General features: G+C 44.5%; 1 protein-coding gene across 1 annotated transcript; it reads left to right on the top strand.

Moving 5' to 3' along the window:
* The first annotated feature begins 5,511 nt into the window (after positions 1-5,511).
* On the top strand, positions 5,512-20,602 carry SNCG (synuclein gamma). The gene is made up of 5 exons (XM_042033650.1): positions 5,512-5,998; positions 10,924-10,965; positions 11,789-11,916; positions 19,045-19,122; positions 20,220-20,602. The coding sequence occupies exons 1-5, from the start codon at positions 5,878-5,880 to the stop codon at positions 20,247-20,249; spliced, it is 399 nt and encodes a 132-aa protein (XP_041889584.1). The 5' UTR covers positions 5,512-5,877; the 3' UTR covers positions 20,250-20,602.
* Positions 20,603-24,167: the final 3,565 nt, after the last annotated feature.

Genomic DNA, 24,167 nt, shown 5'->3' with positions numbered 1-24,167 from the left:
CAGGGGCAAGAACCTGTTCTCTGTGCCTTTGTAATGGTGCTGCCCTACGGGGGCAGCAGGCACAGATTTGCAGGTTCATAATCTGGCACAACTTTTTTTGGTAGCAGTTACAAAAGATGCTAAATATGGAGCAAGGCAGGGGGTGACATCCCTTCCCTTGTGATAGGCATAGCATAGGATGCTGCCATGAACACATGAAAGGTATTAATTATTCAAAGACATTTCCTTACTGAACACTAGTTGGGATTTTTGTCTAATAGCTGTTATAATTTGGGGTATCTGAATAACATATTCAGGTTATACTATTGGTTCATCAAATTAAAACATCAAATTTGTTGGCAGACTGAGTTGTAAGTTTTCTTTTATATCTGTAGAGGAACAGGTATGAGGAGTGTACCTACTCAGGAATGAGGTACACCACGACTTTGCCTCTTTTTTTTTTTTTCTTTCTTTCTCTTTTGAGCTGTTGCCTCACCATGGAGCCAGGGAAAACAGCCATATATTTGCTGTAACAACCTGCTCATTGCTTTCTGAGGTCAGTCTCTTCTAGGAGGTACTTTCTAGATGAGAAAGATACCCATGCACCAACTAACATCAGTAGATATTTAGTCACTCTTCAGTTGCCTAGTTTAGTGTTGGTATACTTTACAGAGCTGCATACCACTGCTGGAATGAAAGAAATGGCTGAGATAAATCAATTTAAAATACGGTTTGGAAAATTATTTGGAAAGTGTCATTGTGAAGTGTTACTCCAAAAATATACTTGAAACAATTCAGTAAGTGATGTTATAATAATAGTGGTGTGGGGATGTTTGGAGCTGCCCTGATAGTTCTCACAAGTTTTTAGTGGTTCTAAGAACAGCTAGCCAAAAGATACTGTTCCTCCACCCTTATTCATGAAAATACTTTTCCTCCAAGTATTTCTGGGAAGTACTTCCTTGAAGTGTTCAAACTATTCCTCAGACTTCAAGCTAGTCTGTAAAGAGTTGATATTGCCAGTTCCAGCAGATCGATCACTTAGGCCCTGGGATCTTGCCAATAAGTCTCATGGCTGCTCTTCCCTTGTCTGGTAATTATAACCACTTCCTTTAAACACAGCTCTTAACCCGCTCTGATGTTGCCTGTCCCAAGAATTCAGTGTCCTTTTTGCAGTTCCATCACCAAGTTGTCAAATGCCAGCACCATCTGCTGGATAATCTGCTTAAGGTGCAAAATCTCATCTTGGCCCCTCCCCTTTTGTTTAGGGTCGGAGCCCTGCAGCTACAGCTGGATGGGAGGTGGGCAGCCACAGAGTGAACAGTGCCAAACAATGAGTTTGATTAATGGTTTGTCTGATAAATGGTTTGGCCGTACTCGGGAAGCAAACGCTCTGGCTATTCCAGTCAGCATGTCTCTGGAGAAAGAGCCCTTAGAAATTCAGTTTTCACTTAATAGATTCTGATGATTTTGTTTGTTCTTTTCTGTCTTTTCAGATTCACTGCCTATTCTGTAATACTCTTAATTATAGACTTAAATTCCGAATCTGTGTATTTAAAGGGAAAATAAAAACCCTTGAAAAAATGTGTAAAAAGCCAAGAAAAGACCGAAAGCAAGTGTTGGTTTAGATTCATATATCCCAGTTTGAAATCTCTGAAGCAAACTGAATAACGAAGGGATTTTATGTCTAGGAAGACAGTTTTGTTGATAGCTGCACAGCAAGGGGACAGCCTCTCATTAGTCATTGGGATTTAGATCTGGAAAATGCTGTCTCATTCCTTGCCCGCTGCTGATGCGCGCTCATGCGTGTGCAGCTGCTCTGGGGGAAGAGCACGGGGAGAAGAGTGTCCAGAGCAGGACTGCAGGGCTAGGGAGTAATTCCTTTCACTGGTCTGTCCATCAGAGGAAGAAGATGAATTCTTGTTGCCTGTATTTTTAATGGTTTGCTCAAAAGCTATCAGTGGTGTTCGACAGCAGAGATCAGTCACAGAAGATTGCTGTGCTGGCAGCACTCTGTGCACTGCGTGTGGCCCATCCCTGTGTGTGTTCCTGAAAAATGGCTCATCCCTGGGTTATTCATTCCCTGGCTAAGGAAATTAGCTCATTACCTATGCAAACGTACATGCAGGGATTCAAGTCCTAAACTGTTTGCCAAAGGATGTCAGACAACTGCTTGTTTTCATTAGGACATGGAAATGACAGATCTGTGACAGTTCTTCTTTCTGCATTTTGAAGTTTTCATAAATGGAGAGAGAGAGAGGAAGGATTTCTGTTTATTTATAGCAAGGTGTGATCCTGTTAATGTTAATATTATTCATTAAAAAACTTCCTGAACAAAGGATATTTACCAGCCACAAAAGCAGTCTGTCTTTCCTTTCCTTACCTCTCTTTCAAACCAGATCATACCCCATTTAAATACTTCAGTAGAATATGACCAAATCACACTTCTTTCATCTAGCAAAATGACTTTGTCAGCTGTTAGTCTCCAGCATAAGTTCATTGTTAAAGGACAAGGTTAAGGCTTTGTGGGCGGAGTAGCTTGCAGCTAGGAAAATTCAAGAAGGAAGAGACCCAAAATAAGTAAAATCCTTTTTAATCTGTTGCAGAAAGAAAGAAAAAGACAGTAGAGGACAGGGAATCTCGATTTCTGCTTTGCATTATTTTCTTTGCCTTGCATCAGTGCTTTGGGAATAGGTAGACTTGAGTTAGAATTTTCTTGCCCGTATTCCAAAATTGCTGGCAGATGTTGCACAGACCTGCTTCCAGGTACCAGCCACCAACACCCAGGGACAAATGGAGGTACATGAGAATTGGGGAACTGTTCCTTTCAGGGGAATTTTCAAGAAACACTGCTGTTATGCAGCAAGAGGCTCAATGGCCAAGCCTGAGCAGCCAGAATTCAGACTTCAAATGAACAGCAAGTGGATGGTTTGTCATTGCACAAGACAAGGCTTTCCTTCAGTATTATGCAAATCAGCCAAATGTTTTTGAGATACTGATTTGTTTACAGTGATATGGATTATATTCAGTAGAAAAAAAAAGCTTAATGTGTAGCTTAAGTGGCTTCTCCTAGTGTTGCAAGGCAGAAAACAGAGAAAAAGAGGCTGCTGCCACGTGAAATAGGAACTTGGGGTCTCTGAATTGCCTGCTGGAGGTCTTTCTCTTTAGCTGCTGATTATCTTATCTGATACAAGGGGGGAAACCTTACCAGGCAGTAAGTCCTCAGCAAAATGTTAAAGCCACGGTAGTTTGTGTTAACTCTTGTTGTTAGTTTTGGCTGAGGCAAGGCAGGATTGGCAACAAGCTGGGACTGAATCCTCTGCTTTGAGTAGAAGAAGGGTTCTGCAGTCACCTGGACGTGGCGAACGTTGAGGAGCCATTATGGATGCTTGCCCTGTATAGATCGCCTACAATGTTGTCTCGAGTCCAGAGCTTTCCTAAAAAGGTTTCAAGGTTAAACAATGCCTGTGCAAGCTGCCTGCTGCCTTGGGAGGGATCCAACAGCATGGAAATGTGTCTTGTGAGCCCTTTCTCAAGGTCATCGGGACAGGAGAAGGCAGGAAAGGAGTATCCCACTTGAGTATTGGCTAATTCAATCTGGTGATGATTCATGTTTTGTATCCCAGGATGGCTTGATATTTCATGTATTTGTTACCTTTTAATAGCAATGCAAAATACGTAAAATTGAATTGTACAAATCACAATGACAGAACAATAGCCGAACGAAATCAAAATACACTTCTCACTCAACCTTATCAGCCTTGGTGTTCTCCTGAAAATACCAGTAAAATTCATAACCCTGGGAATGTCTGTGCTCTGCTTTAATGGTCTTTGAAAGCCTGGTGAAAAAGTAAATAGGCCCTGTAGCAATTCCCAAAGATGGCAAATTCATTTTTTTAACAAATGTAGTTAAAACAAGACTCCTGCCCTGTGCCTGATGAAATCAGTGGCGGTTTTGTGACTGGCTCCAGGAGCAGTGAGGTTAAACCACTGTTGTATGGCACAGTAAGGTGCAGATGTCTTCAATTTGAGAGCACCTTGGGACAAGGAATGAGCACCAGACATAGCGTCAACCGCCTTGGGGGAATTTTGACAAATGGTAAGAAAAACCTTCTTCACCTCTTGCTGCAACAATCTGGAACTGTGTGAGCTCCTGTAATAATTGGTGTGCTGTGCTGGCCTTCCTCTGAATCTTGCACTTTTTTAAATTAACAGTTGATAAATTCATTAGTCTGACAGAGATTTGGCTCCTTTATGTTCAGATGGAAATTTTTTCTTCATTTATAAGTAAGGAGACTTACCTGTGGGAAAAGGATTAAGAATTCTGTATGTTATTTCCCAGATCAGTAGCTTTTCAATTATTTCAGTATGAGGTAAAAAACACTTCCAAAAACTGAAGAACTCTTCTTAGTTCCACAGTAAGAACTATATTTGTGTACATGTCTGCATGTATGTACAGATACGACATTTTTTGTTCAGACATTTTCTGTGTAGTCATTCCCCATCTGACACTTCCAGGCTGATACCTCATAGCAGCAGTGGCTTCCAGACCACTGCACTTCATGATGCTGTGGTGTGCTACCCTCCCATAATGCAGCTCAGCCTATGAAGTTCATATTCTCTTTGCCTGGTGAGGAAAAGCAACCAAAGCAGGTCAGGGTTTGGGCTCAGCAGCTGATGATTCATGCCTTCCATAGTTTCACATTTGGCACTATGTAAAAAACCAAAAAATTAAAAATCACCTTGCTGCACCAGCAATTGCTTTCACAAGTGCTGGCACTGAATTTCAGTTTGTGGGGAATAGATTCTTTGGGCACTCAGGATCTACTTCAGAAAACACTTTAACTTAACTGCAAGCACATTAGGATATCCAACTGTGATTAATGATCATGTTTTGGTATTTTTTCCTAGCCAGGCCTTGAGGCTGGATGGATCCTCTTAAAGATTTCCCCAGTCAGTTCTCAGCTGGCTGTTCTCGCCCCTCTGTGCTCTGCAGCACCGGCTCTGACGTGAGGGATGGTGTTTGGTGTGTGATGTTGTCTCACTCCGTGGCAGTGGAGCAGGGCTCTGTCTACAGCAACTCAGAGAAACAAATAGGAAACAGGATTTCCCCCAACAGGCATCTGATTTTTCAGAAATGACCTGTTGTAATGGGATGTACAGCTGAGCAAACCCCACAGTTTATACTGAATGATTTCACGCTTGACAAACACAGCAGGTGGGACCTCAAGCTCGCTTCACCTGAGCACCAAGCTGTAGCTGGTTGCCTTTTCCTCTCAGGATTTACTAGAAATAATGTTCTTGTTAATTTTGTGCAGGGTGGGTTCTGGTAAACTGCCAGACCAAGAAACCTTGACCTTACTTGTTTGCTACAAACACTGCCAGCATTACATGCTCTCCACCCTCTGGGGCCTGGGAGAGGTGGTGTTTGGCTCCTGCTGCAACCTCGGGAAGATGTCCTTTCAGGAACTCAGCTCTTCTGCTAAAGTCTCCCTCTTCACTGAAACCATCCTTCAGTGACAACGTTGCAGCATATTTCAAAAGCTCTATCTGTCTGGAAATTCTCCAGTCAGCCCCTTACCTAGTGCTGTCGTCCTCCTCTCCCCCTCCCTTCTTAAAGCTTCCCAGGCAGATGCGTATCATTAATATTTCAGTATCAGCTGTACACGGGCATTGGCTACACTGCAGCACGCTTCATCAATAAGAGCCAGCAAGGGCTGTGAGCTTCGCCACACTGCCTTCATCCAGCACAGGAGGAAGAGCAAAGGCAGAGCCTGCCAGAGAAGCCGAGTATCTGCTGAGGGTAAGGCTGCATCTCGCAGTCCCAGCATTGACGGGCTTTTTGCTGCTTTTGCTCCCTCATTCAGATCATCCCAGATAATACCCTAGCAAGCAACAAGAATGGATGTCTTTAAGAAAGGTTTCTCCATTGCTAAAGAAGGTGTGGTGGCTGCTGCAGAAAAGACCAAGCAGGGAGTGACAGAGGCTGCAGAGAAGACCAAAGAAGGGGTAATGTATGTAGGTAAGAGAGAACTAGTTTTGATGTACTTTTGAGCATGAGCAGCTGCATGGATTGTCTCTGAGGAAGTCCGGGGAAATCATATTGTGGCTGAAGCTTGGGGGTGACTAGCAGGATGGTCTGGATAAGATCCTGGGCTCTACAGAGTTGCTATGTAAACCTGGAGTGCCACAGCCTCCCCGTGCCTCAGTTTCCCCAACTGTTAGGCATAGAAACCACTACGTCGAGGGCGGGGGGGGGAGGCAGAACGATATTAAGGAGCAGATGCTCAGGTGTAGGGTTTGTTTGACTATTCACTGATTGTTTGCAGGGTGAGTCAGACACTCTCCAGGCATCTGATCACTGCTGGTCTCTGCCTCACCTCCACACTGGGAGAGACTCACTGAGGGGGTCCCTTAGAGGAGCCAATGGTGTTAGCAAGAGGGGATTGCAGGATGCATCTGTTTCCCCACAAACAAATGGGTTTATCCTGAAATCCTTCTCCTGTTCACCGACCTCTATCGTTGCCCGTGCACAAATTAACCTTGCTTTACAAGAGACGCCCAAATTCCTTTTGCCCAAAGAATAGGATCTGGAAAACAGCTTGCCTGATGTCCTGCCTAGAGATCTCTTTCACAGTTAATGGGCTGAAACCTCCCCTTTCAAGGTCACCCTCAAAACCCCCTATCTCCACTTATCTAGCACATGCAGTTATATGGCTGGATGGTCAGATATTCCAGATAATACAAACTCTAAAGAGTCTTAGGTTCCCAAGACTGATTATCTCACTGCTGATTACTGCATTTCACACAACTTCTTATTTTTGCTGGATGTGGGAGTGATTATTTTTGTAGGAAAGTTTACATGCAGACTCTTCCTGCTATCATACTGCAACATCCACAGCTGTACTTAGCTACTATATTTAAAACTGCTCTATTGCCAATAGCTACAGATATGTATTTGTACATTACAAATTAAATACAAAATTTGTATGTAGCAGGTCTGGTAATGTCTTCTTCTTGAATTTTTAAATACTTAATTATTGACATGCTGGAAACGAGTGGATGTAACAGTTCACATTTCAATTTGAAGCTGACCCACAAGAAAAAAAGGTAAGCAGCATCCCTGTAAACAACTGAACTAACTACAGTGAGTGAAATACCAGTCTGAGAAATGTCACATTTGGGTGTCACATTGTGGCATCATTACTGCTCCATCTGCTTCCAAATTTGAGTTGTGTTGGGGTTATTCAGAGTTTGTATACATAATTCCTCACATCTCTGTTCAGTCACGTTGTACATTTCCACACTGTGACCTGGTTTTCATTGTTGCACAGCCAAGAGGTCTCTTTATGAGATTCTAACCTTTTCAGTAAAGTTTTCTACAAGTCTAAAACTAAAAAGCCATAAAACCTTAATCTCTGAATGAGGATCAAATAAGGGTCAAGGTGAGGATTAAGTCCTTTCTCCTTTTATTGGTTTGTTTTGCTGGTATACTGCTAGTTCCTGCCCTGTCATGCTCTGGACAGAGCTTTGCCTTGGCCTGCTGATTCAGTTCCTGTTTGGAAGCTCAGCCCTTTAGGGAAAATTCAGTCTTTCACAGGCAGGAAAAGTAACGGCCAGATGCTGATTAGCTCAGAAAATAAGGGTTTTGTTGTAATAACCAGAGAAGGTGGAGGCGTGGTATATTGGTTAAAACTGGAATGATTAGTATGTTGTTCATGCTGCCTTTTATCACTCTGTGCCACGTAAAGAGTAAATCAGAGACCTGAACTGTTCCTTCCTTGCTCCTTCCCTTGCAGAGCCCTATCCCAGCAGCTTCATCTAGAGCATTAGGTGATGAGACTTGAATTTTTGGATGCTAGGAGAGAATACTACTCTACTGAACCTTGGGGGTCTTTTGAAAACGTCAGGAAAGGGGGCAAAATCCCCAGGGCCTAGGATGGATGAAGTGGATCCCTGGCTTTTATTCAGGTTTGTGTTAACTCATTGCTGACTCTCCAAGGAGGATTCCAAATGTCTGGGCACACCCCCCACGTCTGGTGAGTCACTTGCTGCTCCCAAGGAGAAGGCAGTAATGCTCACTCAGAGGCATCTGTCTGGAGTGAACAGTGTCACTGGGACACTGTGGCCACCTCATCCCCCCCATCTGCTCCATGTAGGTTCAGCTCCCACAACCCGTGCCAGAGCAGGAGATGCCTCCCTCCTGTGCTAAGCCTGCAATGCGGTGCTCCTGCCCTGCCACCGGCCTTGCTGAACGTGTGGGGTAGAGAGAGGGTGCACAAAAAAGAGAAGGAGAAATCCTGTATCATGGGTCGCACTTGGTGAAATCACAGTTTGCTTTCCAAATTCTAACAGCTTCTGAGTGTACTGAAGTGGTAGGGGATCCCTGTATACTTAATGTGGATCCAGCAGCTGGTTCAATGGGCTGTCTTTTTTTATTTGGTTTAAACAGGGGTGTAAGTGATGCTGAAGTTAATTCATTAATTTAATGCAAAGCTGCATCAGAGTATTGGGTCATTATAGTACTGTTTAGTGCTATAGTTCTGGAAGCCTCAACACAGAATGCACTGATAGTTTTCCAGAATGATTTTCGACCCTGTGTGTTGCAGAAAGCCCCAACACGCCGAGCTGTTTTTAAACTGAGTGATTCCTGCAGGACTTAATGCACATCAAAATATCCCTTTCTACTCTAGACCTTCTCCCAGTGCACAGCACTCCACCACCTCAGTCCCACCCTGGCGGTCCCAAAGCTCTTACGATGACTCACGGCACTCAGAAGAGGCAGGATGCATGAACTTTTAATTCTGTGTACAGAAGCTGCAGGCAAGGACTAATGAGGGAAATAAGATTGAGCATCAGGTGATTGCTTTCTGATTCAACAGATGCGGGTTGCTGGCAGCAGTGTGCGCCGGCAGGTCGGGTTTCATGCGGTGCATAATGGATGGGAGCCTGAGTCATCGGGTGTGGCTGTGCTGGGAGGATGAGGCGAGCTCTCTCCAGGCTGCAGCAGTGACTCTTCCCAATGACATTGCTTCTGTCATGAAATGGATTTGGATGTTTTCCTCCATCTGCATCCCTCCTTTCTGGAATTATTTTTCTTCCACAAACATAGCACCTACCCACTCCCCTATCCCTGTAAAAGAATCGAGCCCAGATAGTCACCTTAAAAGTCAGGCAAAAAGCATAGAGGAGTGCAGCTCTTGTCTCACTAAACATGTTTACTGCAAAACTGAAAGGCATGAAAGGCTGGCACAAACCATGTCCTTTGCTTACCTATCAACTGCTCTTTGACCAAAAACCAGCAAAGGGCTAAGCTTGGGCATCTGTGTCTGATACGAGACAGGCTTGGATGTCAAATCAATATTGTGGCAGTCTTTTATTGGAATGGTACTGGGAGGGAAAACGAAGCAGGATGGTGTCTGGATCGAACTGTGTGTGTTTGGCCCCATTCAAGGGCTCACATTCATGGCTTGAGACCTGCACCTGCTCTGCTCAGGGCTGTGCTTCTGCACACGTTTGTGTATCATAGGCACCATTATTTAATCCAGTTCACAGCAGTGCACATGTATCATGTACATCATTAGGAACTGCAGTTTACAGCAGTAACAAGTAAAAAGGTACAAAGAGTTCATCTCTTGAGCTTTAAGACAGTTTGGGAGTGTGGAGTGAAATGTTGAGGGCATATTGTAGTAGAGCAGTTTTGTTCTGCCCCAGGCAAACATTGCAACCACTGAAATAAATCAACAATTGAGAATTACATTCAATAATACATAACGTGTATCAGGCAGAGCAGAGCTGGGCTGGACCTGTTGTTATCAGGGCACTGCACCTGTTTTGCTTTTCAGGCTGTTAATGAGAACGAGCTGTGGGTTGTAACTGGTTTCTCCCACCACACCCATGGATTCTCCACTACTATGGAGTCAAAAAATCTGCTTGGTTGTTGTCCATTTTTATCATTTTGATAGGTGGCCATAGAAATCCTACTACTGTATCAGTATGGGAAACTTGCAGAGAACCGGTATAGGTGCAGATGATTTACAATATACAGTAAAGTGGGACCAGTGGAGTATTTTGGCACGTGTTTCTTTAACTTCCAACAGAGATACATTTGATCCTTTATTTTTTTAATGTGTAAAGCACCTAGTTAACCATGGGGGCTGCCCATCTACCATATGAATTAACTTATCTGCAGCGGTATCAAGTAGAAGGGATATATAGCTGGTCACTTCAAGCGTAGAGGAAAATCAGAGAGATTAATTGTTCCTTAGGGCTATTTGTGTTGCATCCTGTTAGCTTTCCTGCATTGAGAACAGTGAGATAAATTACAATGTAAGCATACATATGGTGTATTTTCATAATTTGAGATAAAACCATCTGCTTGCTGTGTATTGCTGTGAGCAGGCACTTACAGCCTAGGCTGAGGCACCCAACTGGGAATCTAGTAAGTAGGTATGTAGTAGGTGGGTAGTGGTTCTGTAAATTCAGTCTCAGGTTCCTCCAGAGTCTTTGTTAGTGGTATAGAATGAGAATTTAAATGACCACTGCAGCCAAGTATCCTGCTGAAAGGCAGGGGAGAGTCACAGATGTGACTTCTTGTCTTGCAAGACTGAAGTAGGTGACATGTTACCAGGTGATTTTATTTGCAGTCATTTTTACAACTAGCTTAATGTTGGTTTACCACCACTCAACTGCTCATTTTGGAAATATTCCAGGGACAATTTTTCAGGTCTAGGCATCTCCAGCTCTTGACACAAAGGTACTCCTTGGCTTTATTGGGGAGGGAAGCTGGCCTCTTTTCTGGCTCTATGAATGGTTTGTGTCTGAGCAGGAGAGTACCAGCAGCACCTCGGTTCCCCACTGCACTTTCTCGCAACAGGAAGGCATCTGTGTCCAGAAATCAGGGTGTTCTTTGCCAGGCACACTGATGGATTGTGTTTCCTTTCACAGGCACCAAAACCAAGGAGGGTGTAGTGCAAAGTGTGACCTCAGGTAAGAGCACAGCCCGGGAGGGATGTGGAAATCTGTGATGCTTTGTTAGACCTCTTGAGAAGGCCATCAGCCCTGCCAAGGGGGAAGTCTCTGTGGGACACCACTGATCTGCCTGACTTTCCTGCTGATGAATGGAGGCTACTTGCCAGGAGCAATGGTTCAGGGTCTGGCATTTTCAGGGATATGGATGGGAGAAAATATTTAATCAGTAGACTAGGTCAAAAAAATTTAACAAAGGTTACTTGGCAGACTGGGATGATTCACAGCAATTTAGACATTTCACGATGTGAGGTGCACACAGACAGGATTTACTTGCATCAGATCCTGTCTGGCCAAAACTATGGTCTTTGGGAGACTCTTGTCGCACAGTCAGGGACCCAAAGGGTTCCTTCTAGGGTGTCCTAAACTCCAAGGCAGAGCAGCCATATGGACTGCCCTGAAGGAAGAGGAATGGATCCTTTCCCAAGGGGTATTAAATTAAATGGAAGGTACTCAGGAAGTGGTCATGCACAATTTGCAATGCAAAATACCTTATTTACACTGTTGTCTCTTAGTATCTGACAGTGAATTTTTCAGTCTTCAGTTGCCCACAAAGACTGACAGACTGCAGTGCTGCTCTCTGAGCAGCATTTTGTGTCAGACAGAAATCCTCACGTACACGATCTAAGTTCAGACATGAACTAATCTAAAAAATCCAAACAAGGACTGCACCAGGGCTAATTTCTTCTTTTCTATCAATGCAATCATTTCATCATCCCAGGGAATTTGGCAGCCTTCTGGCAGTGTCTAGCTTGCTGACTTTCTGCTTTTGTTGAAACTGCAGTTGCTGAGAAAACCAAAGAGCAGGCCAACGTGGTGGGAGAAGCTGTAGTAGCCAGTGTGAACACAGTGGCAAGCAAGACTGTAGAAGGAGCAGAGACCATCGTGGCCACTACAGGAGTAGTAAAAAAGGTATGTTTGTTTCTTCTGTCATGTGCAGGACAGAAGAGCCTTTGGATTACAATTAAACTACCTGCAAACATTTACAGTTAATGGTTTTACGTATTTCATGAAATGTTTTCAGCAATATCTGCTTTTGTATAATACCTAATATTATCATATAATGCCTAATATAGTCACAGAATCATTTAGTTTGGAAGGGACCCCTTGAGATCATCTAGTCCAACCCCCTTAGGTCCAGTGAGAGAGGACTGTGTCCTACTGGGTTTTGAATCTCCATGCAAGGAGACTCCACAATATCCCTGGGAAACCTGTGCCAGTTTTTGACCACCCTTATAGGAAAAAAGAGAATTGTTTTCTTCTGTTCAGATGGACACATTAATCACTGGGTGCCTGTTGTCTCTTGTTCCATCAGTGGGCAATGCTGGCAAGAGTCTGGCTCTCCATTTTCTTATGAATGTAGAAAAGCATTTTTCCCCGAGACTTGAGTAGACGTGTCTGGGCTGCAGTGAGCATCTGGACTGAGTCAGAGCTCTGGAATGTTCGTGGTGGGAAGCCATGGGAGCCAGCATTTGCCCTCACCCCTGTGCCATGCTGGTGGGATGTACAGGCTTGCTCTGGCCATGGCAGCTCCAGAGGCAGCAGAGGGCAGCAGCAATTCAGGCACAGCCTGGTTGCAGCAGAAAGCCTGACCCTGCTGCTCTGCTTCGTGCTGGTTTGACAACAACGAGTGCTTATTGATAAAGGCCGCGTGACCCAAATTGTGTACGGATTAAGCCAGATTCAGACAAGGCATCTTCTGTCCTCCAGCCTAATTTGACAAACAGGGCTGCTTCAAGTGAGGGGATTAAGGGGCATGTGAAGGAGCAGAACAGCTCCTTGGATGAAGGCAGTGTTGATCATTAGAGAAGATGCTTTGGTAACAAACAGCACCCATTTGTACAGAACGAGGCCAATACTTGGCAGCTCTTTGGTAAAACCGGGCTCTTTCCCCTCTTCAGAGAGTGTCATCAGTGCTGTTGATGGCCACATGAGCTTGATGAGTCACAACAAACCCAAACCCAGAATCAAAGTGAAGCCAGGCTGGCCAAAATTGTTTTAATTGTTCAGATAGTCGGCTGATTAATTTCCTGACCTGCACATAAACACATTGTGATGTGAAACAAAACTTCTACACAGCATATAAATCCTGAGAGAATAGCCTAACAAAAGAGGAGAACAGCAGCTACAAGTGACGCAAAATGTCCTCCTGAAAGCATGTGAAAAGGGCAGATAGGGGAGTTTTGCTAAGCCCTTGGGATAAGTTTAATCTCTATTCCCACAGAGAACAGCAGTTAGGCTGCAGGAGTGCAAACAGTGATTTCTAATTCCATGGGGCCAGAATATCCCTTCCTACCTTTTGACTGACCATGGGGTGATTGACCCAGGAGAGTGAGGAATTTGCTGATGGTAGGAATCCCTGCTGCAGATATCAAACTGTCTCCCCTCCAGCAAGGACTGAGCAACAGCAATCTTCTTCCCCTTTCCTCCTAATTGTGAACCCCACCTCAAAGATTGGCATCTACAGTTTACAGCTAATTTCAGAGTTTAAACGAGTGCAAGTTTTCCAGAGAGCGTCTAAACTGTCATTCTGCTGTCTTCCATTGATGCCTGACTGCTTAGACTTAAAATGGAGGTTGATTAAGAAATAAAAAATTAGGATGTGTCACATGATAAAGGGCAGAATAAACGGAGCCAGGAAGCTGCTTTGGATACAGCATCATGGTGTCATGCCAAACAGCAGAAGTGGGCAGCTGACTGAAAACAGGAGGAGAAAAACAAGACAAATCACAGGAGAAAAAAAAATTCAGGAAAAATATTTGTTTCTGTGAAAGAGGGTTCATCTGTTCTGCTAGTTTAGTTCAGCTTAGAAGTGCAAATCTTTTATTCACACTCACCCACCATACTTTAGCATCTAGCTAGACACCTTTTGGATCCAGCTAGACACAGAAGATTGAGCTCTGCATGCACACCGAGTACATCCCCACTGTTAATGGATAATTGCCATGGAGCCAAAGCTGATCCAGAGGGAGGGCCCTGAAAGGAGTGTAAGGAGTTGTGCTGGGCTCTCAGCACTGGGTGGTTTTTCTCCAGAACTGCTCCTATCATGTTACACAATTTGCTAATGGAAATACATCCAGGGTTTGCCAATAGCAGCACCAGGCACTGTAATGCATGTGCGAGATACACTGGAGATACACTAAGAGTGATAAGATACAGCTTTTAAATGTTTAAACAGTGAATACCCACTGTCATAATCTTGCAATCCTGGAATCATCACAGGCATTTCAACCCCTGATATTCGAGAGAGCTGTTGCTGTCCTGAGACGTCTTTGTGCTCCACACCATCCTCCTTCTTTCTAATTGCACAGAGCACTTGCCAATATCCTATTTGGGTTTTCAGCTATCTCCAGTGTTGTTCCCTGCAGTGTTGTTCCCTGGGCTGTTCAAAGTGCCAGGGATCTGTGAATGCATGGCACTGAGCACTGCTGTGGGGTGCCTCAGGGCTGGGAACTCGAGTGGGGAGGCATGTCCCCAGCTGACCATTCCCAATATTAATATCAATTGCAGAGAACTTGTTGACATTTAATCTGTGCATTTGACAGCTGGGATCAGTGGCAGGCACACACTAGGAAAGAGAGGGGAGCTCTAAGGGTTTTGGGTTAAGTTTTGCTTGGAATAGCTGTAGGGTGCTTGAGTTCTATGGCGTATCAAATGGTGGCTTTGGCCACGGGAAAGAATTCAGCCCTTTGTTTCATAATGGCAGGCACCGGAATGTGGACGCCCTGGCAACCTGCTGTTCCTTTCTGTCCTTGGGGGGAGCACTCAGAGCCACGCAGAAAGAAATGAGGCTGAAGTGATTCTACACCTATGGAGGGGTGCCAAGCACCAGATGAGAACAACCTTGGGTAGTGCTGGCACTGCCTGATAGAGCTTTGGCAATGACCTGGTCACTGCTGAGTACAAGAAAATATTCACTGGTTTGGGGGAGTTTTTAAGTATTAACTAAAAAATCTATAAATTAAGAGATTATAAATCCTCCACAATTTTTCAGATGCACAAAGGAACAAAACCTATCAATAGTGTGTTCTGTCTGTGGCTTTGCACCCATCCCCATCCCTGGGGTGGACATTAAGAGATTCCGGTGAGATAACCACCCACTAAATATCCCTGCCTTAGAAGTGGATTAATCCTTCGTCTGTATGACACAGCACAGAGCTTGCTGCAATGCAGACACCACGTGGCTGGGAACAAGCCCATGTACATACACACACTCTCAAAATGTCCCTCAGGGTTTGGAACAATTTCTCCAGTAACAGATGCTTCCCTACACCCTCTACCTAGATCTTCCCTTTAGATCTATTTGTCCTGTCAGTTTCTATGATTCAGTTGTCAGTTCATGACTCTGTCACTTTGAATTGGGTCTGATCTTTGTTTTACTTCACTCCATAAATTTAATGAGCGTTTGTCAGTTATGTGCAACTGCTGGGCGTGTTCGCTGGCGTTTCTGTGCACCTGATCTGGTGCACGTGGGCCGCACCCACACCATGGCTCATCTCTTTCATAACAACTGCACATCTTGAGTGTGGAAGGCTGATGTGCATGGCTTTAATTCCCTTCACTTACACCCTGCGACGCCTCTAACGCAAAGAGAGTCGCACCCAAGGAATTAGAAGCAGGAACTGAGTGACCTCCCTGTTCAAGTTAGATTGGGCTGGACAACTGCCACTAGAAGAGAGCAACCAAGGGCCTCTCAGAAGCCACCAAGGGAAGAGCTGCTAAGCAGGAGGAGCAGGGAAATCAACAGCAGAGCTACCTAACAATTAAGTAGAATAAATAGCTGAAACTTCTTCCCCTTTGTGTTCAAGCTTCCCTGTACTTAGTTGATGCAGTGATGCATCCCAGTGGTATCCTTCCACATCTCATGGAGCAGGGGAGACTGCAAAAGTGGCATGGAGTGGGGTACTCTCCCTACAGGCACTTTTTCTGTGCTTCCCTCTCAGTCTCATTAGTGCATGCAAGCATACATTTTCTCATGCAAAATAGCTGAGTTAGTGGCACTGGTGAAGCCTTAAAGCCTACAAGACCATGGATGTGCTTCATGGCTCAAGGCCGTATCCCAGCAATCCCATAGGATACACTGTTAAATATGTATTATTTGTATAAGCAGTCCCAGGAAACTGTCAGAATCTGGCTGCTGGATAAAAACAAAGCCACCCAAAAGTCTACCTGGATTTGTAGGGTGAGACTGGAATCCTGCATGGCCCTTCGTCTGTCCTGTTGGTGGGTCCACTCACTTTAATCAAGGGTTGACCCCTTACTCAGAGCTGTCAGCATCACTCTGAGCACACTCAGGCTGAAACCTGTCCAGGACAGCTTGTCCACAGGACCTGTCAGGCTGCCTGAGGGATTCCAAGGGAGTGGTTTGGGGATGCTGCCAGGCGGCGTTGTGTTTGCTCCAGCACCCAAGGTCAAGAGCACTACAGGAAGCTGAACCTCTCCACCTTATGCAATTTATATCCCATTGAGGGCTCTTAAATTTGTAGCAGATTAGGCTGGCAGTGAACCTCTCTGGCTTTACAGCCTTAAAAGAATAGTAATAATAATAATAATGAAAATAATAATGAAATCTTGCTTGCTACTGAATTTGTTGAGATTTGATGAGTATATTCCAGCATCCAATATTTGGACTGTCTCTGTTATATAAGGAAGATAATCTTAGTAAGATTGTTTATGTCCAAATATTTGGGGACAGCAACAAAACTCCTGCTGGTCCATAAGATAATATAGACAAAAAATATAAATCCCACTTTGTATATGGATTCAGACAGCAGAACATACAAGCCAGTTGCTGAGGAGCTGAAAAAGGGAATTTCATAGAAACTGTGAAAATGAGAAATCTGAGGAATGAAATTGTAATTAATTTCTTTCAGTATTTCTGGGCTTTTAAAATCAGTTTTTAAAAAAACTTGTTAAGATATCTGAACTCAGAAGCCTATAGTACAGTCTGTTTAAGATCCCTTAGCATTGCACAGGAATATTTTTATAAACAGCAGGTCTTAATTTGTTGAGTTTTTCATTAGTGATAGCTGAGCATGTACCTATGTTTCATAAATTTAGTGAAATATTGTATTTTATATATATAGATCTTCTGTGGTGTATATATTCTGCATAAAAATATATTTTTAAACACACAAAATATTTTAAAACTTGTATAGTATTCCTGGAAGGAATTCTAAAGTCTTGTGTTTCACTTAACTATTATGTTCAAGTACTTCACTTTTCTTTCTTCACTAGCAAAAAAAGATTCAACTGCCCACCCAAAAATAAAACAGCCCATAGCAAACTAAATATTTAAATTTTTTTCCATTTTAAATACTTTTTTCTAAGAAAGCACGTAATTTCTGAGGGGAAAAATTCAGCTTGCCCTTTAAGAGCAGGAGAAGCATTACTAATTGCTTCATGGTTTCAACATGCCTTTCACTTAGAAAATGTTACCCCTTTTAATGAGGAGATGAGCACTGACAGGAATGGCAAAACTCTTGATGTCCCCCAAGGAAGTTGGATTTTCACCCCTTCTTTCTTGCCCGGCATTGTTCTGTGGGTCGGTGTTATAGCTGGAGCTAGTGGCCAGGAATTTCTGGCTCTTCATCCAAAGTGAAGACCCCTACACCACATGGTCCTGCTCTGTATGTTGTCTTCCTGAGCAGTTCCTAACACTCAGCAAACACCCAGCTGAAGAATGCAGCCCTTCCTCAGCTCCTGCTCCCTATTCTGGGCAGGGTGGAAGCGCGTGAGAAAAAGGCTGCGAGGCAACATCCCTAACATGGCCTGACACCTCTTCATCCTGCTATTGTGCTGGTTCCTCCAACACCATTTAGAAACACCCTCCAGAAACTCAGTTGCTTCCCTTTCTAAAAATAGGTGGTTGATTTTTAGCCTTCTGCAGCGGTCTTGGCAGAGAGCTCGATCTAAGGGATCTGACAAGCGGCACAATAGCTGAACAGGGATTCTCCAGCCCACACATTGCTCTTGGATACAGTGTCCCGAGGGTGGTCCTGAGAAAGGTGTCCCTCTTCCAGGACTCTTTCCACATCTGCCAGAGCCGAGCTCCCTGCCCACAGGAACAATAGGTGGTCATACCCTGTAGGAAGATGGGGTGCACTGCGCTGTTCCTTGTGTTCCTGCCAGCTATTCCCCAATTTTCCCAATGCACCTTAGGCAGTTGCCTTTGATTGACCGTCATGATTTCACACAGCAGCTGGTAACTCCACCTGCAAAACACGATGAAACACCTGCTGTTGCAGCTATTGTCAATGGCTTGCATTAGAGGTTTCTTTCCTTTCCACCTAACAATAAATAATCTGTTTGTAAAGCTTCAAAATACAATTTGAGGCTATTTACCTCCTTTGGCCTAATGTGCACTGCTGAGTTATAAGGTGTAGATATGCAAAGTGTAATGCAAATGCAAATGTAAAGTGCTTTAAAGCCACAGGCTGGATCCTCAGGCTGGATGAGCCTCCATAAATTGAGAGTAGTGAGCTGTTTGCTGGCAGCAGGAGAGCTGACTCATTTCAGAAAGGCTGTGGCCGAATGGCTCCATCAGAGCAGCAGCCTCTCCTGAAGAGACACAGGTCTCCTTGCAGGAGAAACTGGCTTCTATCATGTGCAGTTTGATGTCATTTGGTTACCTGGGCTTTCTTAACACAGCTCAGGCTGGTACCAGCAAGAGTCATTTCAGCCAACAATGCAATGCAAGTTAAGGGCACGTTCCTTAGGAAAAGATGATTTATTTGTTCCTCCCAAATTTCTTCACACTGAAGGAGTCAAAACTCTGGTCTCAATGACAGAAAAAGAACTGATTTTCTGTATGAAAAAGACCCTAAACCAGGCTGTAAGAAATTGAATTGGCTTTTTCATAGATATCTGCTCTAACCAGTGGCACAACAAAAATGGATTTCAAGCAGGATCTGCCATCTATTAAAGCTGTTGTTTTGCTTGCATGTGTTATGCTCAACCCCATCTTGCAGTCTGTCTAAGATTAGGGCAGTGACTCTGCATGTGGCAGCAAGGACAAACATCTTGCTTGTGACTTGGCAGGAGGACCTGGCAGCGCCGCAGCCGCCCGAGCAGCCCAGGGTGGAGGGAGAGGGGGCCTCAGCGAGCACCGGCACGGAGGTGAGTGGTGCCACAGCCCTGCTGCCCCGGGTGCTCTGTGCCATACACGGGCTCCTTCTGGGTTACTGGCTTCCCCCTGGGAGGATCTCCCCTTTGCCTCCTGTGGTTATGGAATTGCCATGCAAGGAGCCCATCACTGTTCCCACTTTCCTGAGTTACTGGACAAAAACCTGAGCTCATCTGTTCTCACTTTTGCCACTTCCTTATCTTGGGAATTTTCCATCAGTGACAGATGGACAGATTGGAAACTGCTGCCTGAGTTGGGTTGATTTTGGGGTGTGAATGCACATATAAAAGTTAATGCTGTCCTATGGTTCTGTCATCACATGGAATAGCTTTTTCCTGGTTGCAGCCATGCTTTAGAAGAGATTTAGATAATGTTAGGTTTTTCTATAGATTTTTCTGTATTTAAATTCGTTCATTTAATTTTTGAACTGTTCTACTTGCAATGTCCTTTTGAAGCCCTGGGTCAAACATCAGTCTCTGGGCCAATTTGAGGTCTTGAACAAGGATGACTGGATGACTTTTTGTCCAACATGGGCAACAGGGGCAAACGCATCTTGTGTGGTATTTCCTTTACAATTTCAGTGTTAAGGCCTTTGTCTGCCCCATTCACAAATACTGCATGCACCCAAACCCCACAGTTTCCAGCCTTTCTGAAGCTCAGACTGTTTTCATGGTCCCCGAAGCTCCCAAAAGTCTCAGCTTGCACCTGCCACTCTCTGCCAGCCATCACCCCCCACTGCCAGTCCCAGAAATGGGCCCCATAATCCCACTGGCTCCATGGCTGCACCAGTGCTGACGCCAGGAGCACAAAGCAGGACACGCCTGCCAGTGGAGCCGAGCCCCACCACGTGTGAATTCACACCCTCGTTTTCCCCAGAGATCTGGGTTACATCAGGAGTGTGTCTGGTTTCCAGAAGGAATGGATAATTCATTTATTTTCTGCATCACCTACGGTCTTCATTGTTTTCTAGCTGTTTATGGGGTTTTGTGTGGTGACTATCAGCATTGATTTTTCTCCTAATTTTATTTATATATGTTTTTCACTGGAAATATTTACCTAATTCTGTTTTCTTATCTGTCTTCTCTCACAGGGTGAAATTGAAGGTGATCCATCAAGTTAGGGAATTCTAGCTCAAAAGAGACCATTCCAAGAGCATACATGAAAATATTAGCTGACACCACAATAGGAAAATCCCACTGTCCGTAGACTAACTACATGCAGCTCTGTAGTCTTTCACTTGCCTCATAAACCAGTCCTACAGTATATGTAAGCCAGACTCTTCTAATTGTAAGTAAAGTGCAGGTGTGTACTGGGCTGTGTGTCTTTTCCAACCTCCCTCCTGGCCTCCCAGTTGCTTTGTATATTTTGGTTGGACTCACTAATCTGTGTCTTGCATCCTTATGCACTGGCACTTGGGATCTCTAGGCATTGTGGAATTTTTTTTTTTTAACTAATAAAAAGTGTTTGAACAAGTTTTTTTGTCTTGTCAGTTTTGTTTGCACATTTTAGATGCTGATCCTTCCAAACTGATGCATTCTTCCTATAAAAGTGCAGTATTAGAATACAGGGATCTCAAAACTGTAAGGGCCTTAAATCATATTGTAAGAGATGAAGAATCATGAGAAATTGTATTTCTTAAGTCAGTACTGTAGGTAGTCTGGCTTTCTGTCTCAGGGCTGAAAAACAAATATTTCACTTTTTAAATACTTGCCATGTTTAAGAGACAATGTGGGAGGGTGATACTGGATGAAAGGAGGCCTTTTAAAGGAATGTGAAAGTGATGTTGAGCTCAGTTTATTCTGTTTGCACCAGACAGCTGCCCTGACATCTGGGGGTAACAAGCTGCCAGAAGGTAATTGAAAACTGTGATGGGCACCAACCGACCTGATCAGAACTGCACTGCTGCTGGCAGCACGGGCAGGATTGCTGTGAAATGTGTGAGTGTGAGGGCAGGTGCCAAAGGAGAATCTCCTGGTGCACCACGAACACGGGGCTGGTATCAGTTACAGCAGTTGGTCAGGCTGCAGATCAGCTGCTGAGTGAGAGCGGCAGAGACCTTCCACATTCACCAGGGTAGAGAGCAAGAAATGTTGCTCATTGCTGTAAATAATGGGCTAAGTTTAAAGCACATCAGTAGTTACGGGTATAAAAATGGATTCTTTTATTTACCTGCAGGCAGAGCACCCACGAATCCAGAAGAAGCCAGTGTAAACTGTTGAGATTCAAACTGCTTCAAAATCAGACCATTAGTCTTCATTAAGCTGCTTAATGATGATGACCACGGAAGGTATTACAGAAGAGACTTGCTGTGGCATGGAAGCATCTAGCAAGTGTGCTGGCAGCCTCTCTCAGGCATAACAGTATGTGTAAAGCATTGCCTTGCAGAGACCACAGGATTTCCATCCCAGTGAGTCTTTGATCTCAACACAGAAAGGGAACAAAAGAGCCCTAGCAGGGGTAACAAGGCCCCTCAAAGGAAGATGTATCTGGTATGTGCATACTCTTTTTCTGATGTCCTGCAAAACATCTGCATTTAGAATAACTAAAATTGAGGCCAAGGTAAGAGGACATAAAGAGGTACTCATGCCCAGCAGCAGGAGGCTGGAGTCTATTCTCAGTGCTCGCTAGAGAGAGACAGAAAAACCTTTTGCTCAAAAGCTTTGCTTTATGGGGATACAAACAAAAGTGTTTTGCAAAAAAAAAGGAGGTGAATGCCTTCACTATGTAGGGCATGTGTGGGAGGGAGGAGCGGGCTGTAACTCAGAGGAGGAGTAAGCTGCTCCCCAAATGCCCATCTCTCAGGCAGGCTTTGCCCCTGGTTCCAAGGGCTTAAATCAGGAGAGAATAATTACTGAGCTAAGAGTGCCGGGACACATCTGCCATGCTGAGCTACATGGCTGCTTGGGAGGGAGGCATACAGCACTCTGTGTTTCCTTCCCTGGGGGAGGGAAATTGTTTTACCAGTATTTACACAGCTGTGTCTGGAACTGTGGGACTGAAAACACTGCTCAACTACTGCCCAACATATGGGCACAAAAGTGTCTGAATGTTTCCTAAAGATCTGCCTCTGCACTTGCCTGCTTCTCACACGGGAGAGCACTGCTCGGGGCCCAGGCTGGACAGGCGTTCAGCACTTCCTTGGTGCAGTCCCTGCACAGGCCTGGTCTAGCCCCGTGGCAGTCAGAGCCTAGAGAGTGTTTCTGCATCTTGCACAGGCAACCACAAGTCTTGGAGACAGACACCAGGACATGCAGTTTCCTCCCATATGAGTACCCTGTGTCAGTGAGGGGGAACAGGGTAGTGCTGTGCCCATGCAATGGCTCAGTGAGCCTCTATTTCCTCGCTGTCCCTTCCTCAGACTGGCTGTCACCCAACTGGAGGGAGCAGAAGCCAGAGGTCTGACCCACCCTTGTCAGAGGTAAGAATAGTGAAGACTTGTCTCCTTCTGAAGTAGAAGGGTCTTTCATAAAAGAGACAAAATATTGTCTATTAATTATTCAACCAAAGTTTGTTGTACATCTGTTTGGTTTGTTGCATGGAAAAGAAGTCCGTGCTTTCAATGAGTATTCAGGCAAGTGTAACAAGAGGTGATGGAAGGAAAGTGAAAAGTGGAGTGATGGAGGAGATGCTTCAGAAACATCCCACAGAAGAAGGTGCTTTCACTACAGAAGTGCTGGCACCCCCTGCCCCACGTAAATGCTGAGGGAAACAAACGTTAGCAAAATCATTTTTTGCTGACAGGTCATGGTCTGGGTGATCAAGTATTTCTTTCACTCATCTCACCCTGTGAATTGTTTAAGTGGACTTTGTACATGTGATACCACTGTCACACAAGCTGTTAACTTAATCCCACTATGGTGAGACAGCACCCAGTGCCAGGCACAGTGTGGCCACCAGTGACGTCCCCAGTGACGACCCTGGGCACTCGCACTCTGACCTCTGAGGGGATCCAATGAGCCAGGAACAGCTGCTGCCAAGTGTTGCATCAACCTTGCCATACAAGTGGCCAACAAAGTGCTGAAAACCACTTTTTCCCCTTGTAACAGCAAAACTTCCTTACCATGTAAAACTGCAGTTAAGCTTTATTAAGTGATTTTTTCTGATAGACCTCGCAGCCTTTGAGAGCTCCCCCCAGTTACATCCTAGCCAGGGGCTGAAGGGCATGCAGAGTCTGATTTTTCAAAGATGTCTGTCTGGGATGAAGAAGAGGAAGCAGTGGCTCTCTACAGAATATCCCAAACAGCATTCCACTAATTTAAATGCAGATCAGGTAATAATACACTTAAAATCCCACTTCATTTGAAAGTCCTATTTTTGTGTCTGCATAATGCATGCCCTAAAACTGAACTCACAGAGCACCCAATTAAAAACTGAAGGGCTGTTTTTTTAATACTGTTCTCTATAAAACCATATTCTCACCTCTTTGACACATTGAAACTTGGCTTAACTGTTTCATAAATGCACTGAAACCCTACCAAATCACAAGAAGATACTCCATACTGTTAACAGCATAGCAGAAAAAGCTCAGATTAAAACTGAGCTTTCTGAATATCAGCCCACACAAGTTTGTAGCAACACAGAGTTTCTCTGTCAAGCTTTGGCACGCGGATCCCAGCATGCGAGGCAGCTCCACTTCTCCACCCTTCCCCTTCCACTAAGCCCATGTGGGGTGGGCAGCACAGCTGTGTGCCAGAAGAGCGGAGCCACAGCACTCCTTCCTCTCAGTGTGCCTAGAAAATATACACAGCTCTACTGGAGACTTTACATTCAAGCTCACATTCTCAGCTTTCCCAGCCAGCCACTCCTTGGATAGGACCAGTTATTTATTTCCTCAGTTCCATGCCAGATTTTAAGGTGGGAATCAAGCCTTGCTCATCTTCCTACCCTTTATAAGTTAAAGACCTGGCAATTTTTTTTATTTGTAGTTTCTAGTCCTGAATCTGCAGAATATCATGAGACTCCACAGCAATCCCAGCATTTAAGCATGGTTTCAGGTGCTCCAGAAGGCGGTAGAAACTTGACACTTCATCTGGATGTT

This window comes from Corvus kubaryi, unplaced genomic scaffold, assembly GCF_017639235.1.
Source record: "Corvus kubaryi isolate FWS band 111438036 unplaced genomic scaffold, C.kubaryi_AGA036_p1.0 37357, whole genome shotgun sequence".
In the NCBI taxonomy this organism is placed as follows: Eukaryota; Metazoa; Chordata; class Aves; order Passeriformes; family Corvidae; genus Corvus; species Corvus kubaryi.
This window is presented reverse-complemented; position numbering and strand designations above follow the sequence as displayed.

What these genes read in the sequence shown, in the direction of transcription:
- SNCG (XM_042033650.1), top strand. Translation starts at nt 5,878, where the DNA reads ATGGATGTCTTTAAGAAAGGTTTCTCCATTGCTAAAGAAGGTGTGGTG. An exon ending in AGAAGGGGTAATGTATGTAG is followed by an intron (nt 5,999 to 10,923) that starts GTAAGAGAGAAC and finishes TTCCTTTCACAG; the next exon opens with GCACCAAAACCAAGGAGGGT. An exon ending in CTACAGGAGTAGTAAAAAAG is followed by an intron (nt 11,917 to 19,044) that starts GTATGTTTGTTT and finishes GTGACTTGGCAG; the next exon opens with GAGGACCTGGCAGCGCCGCA.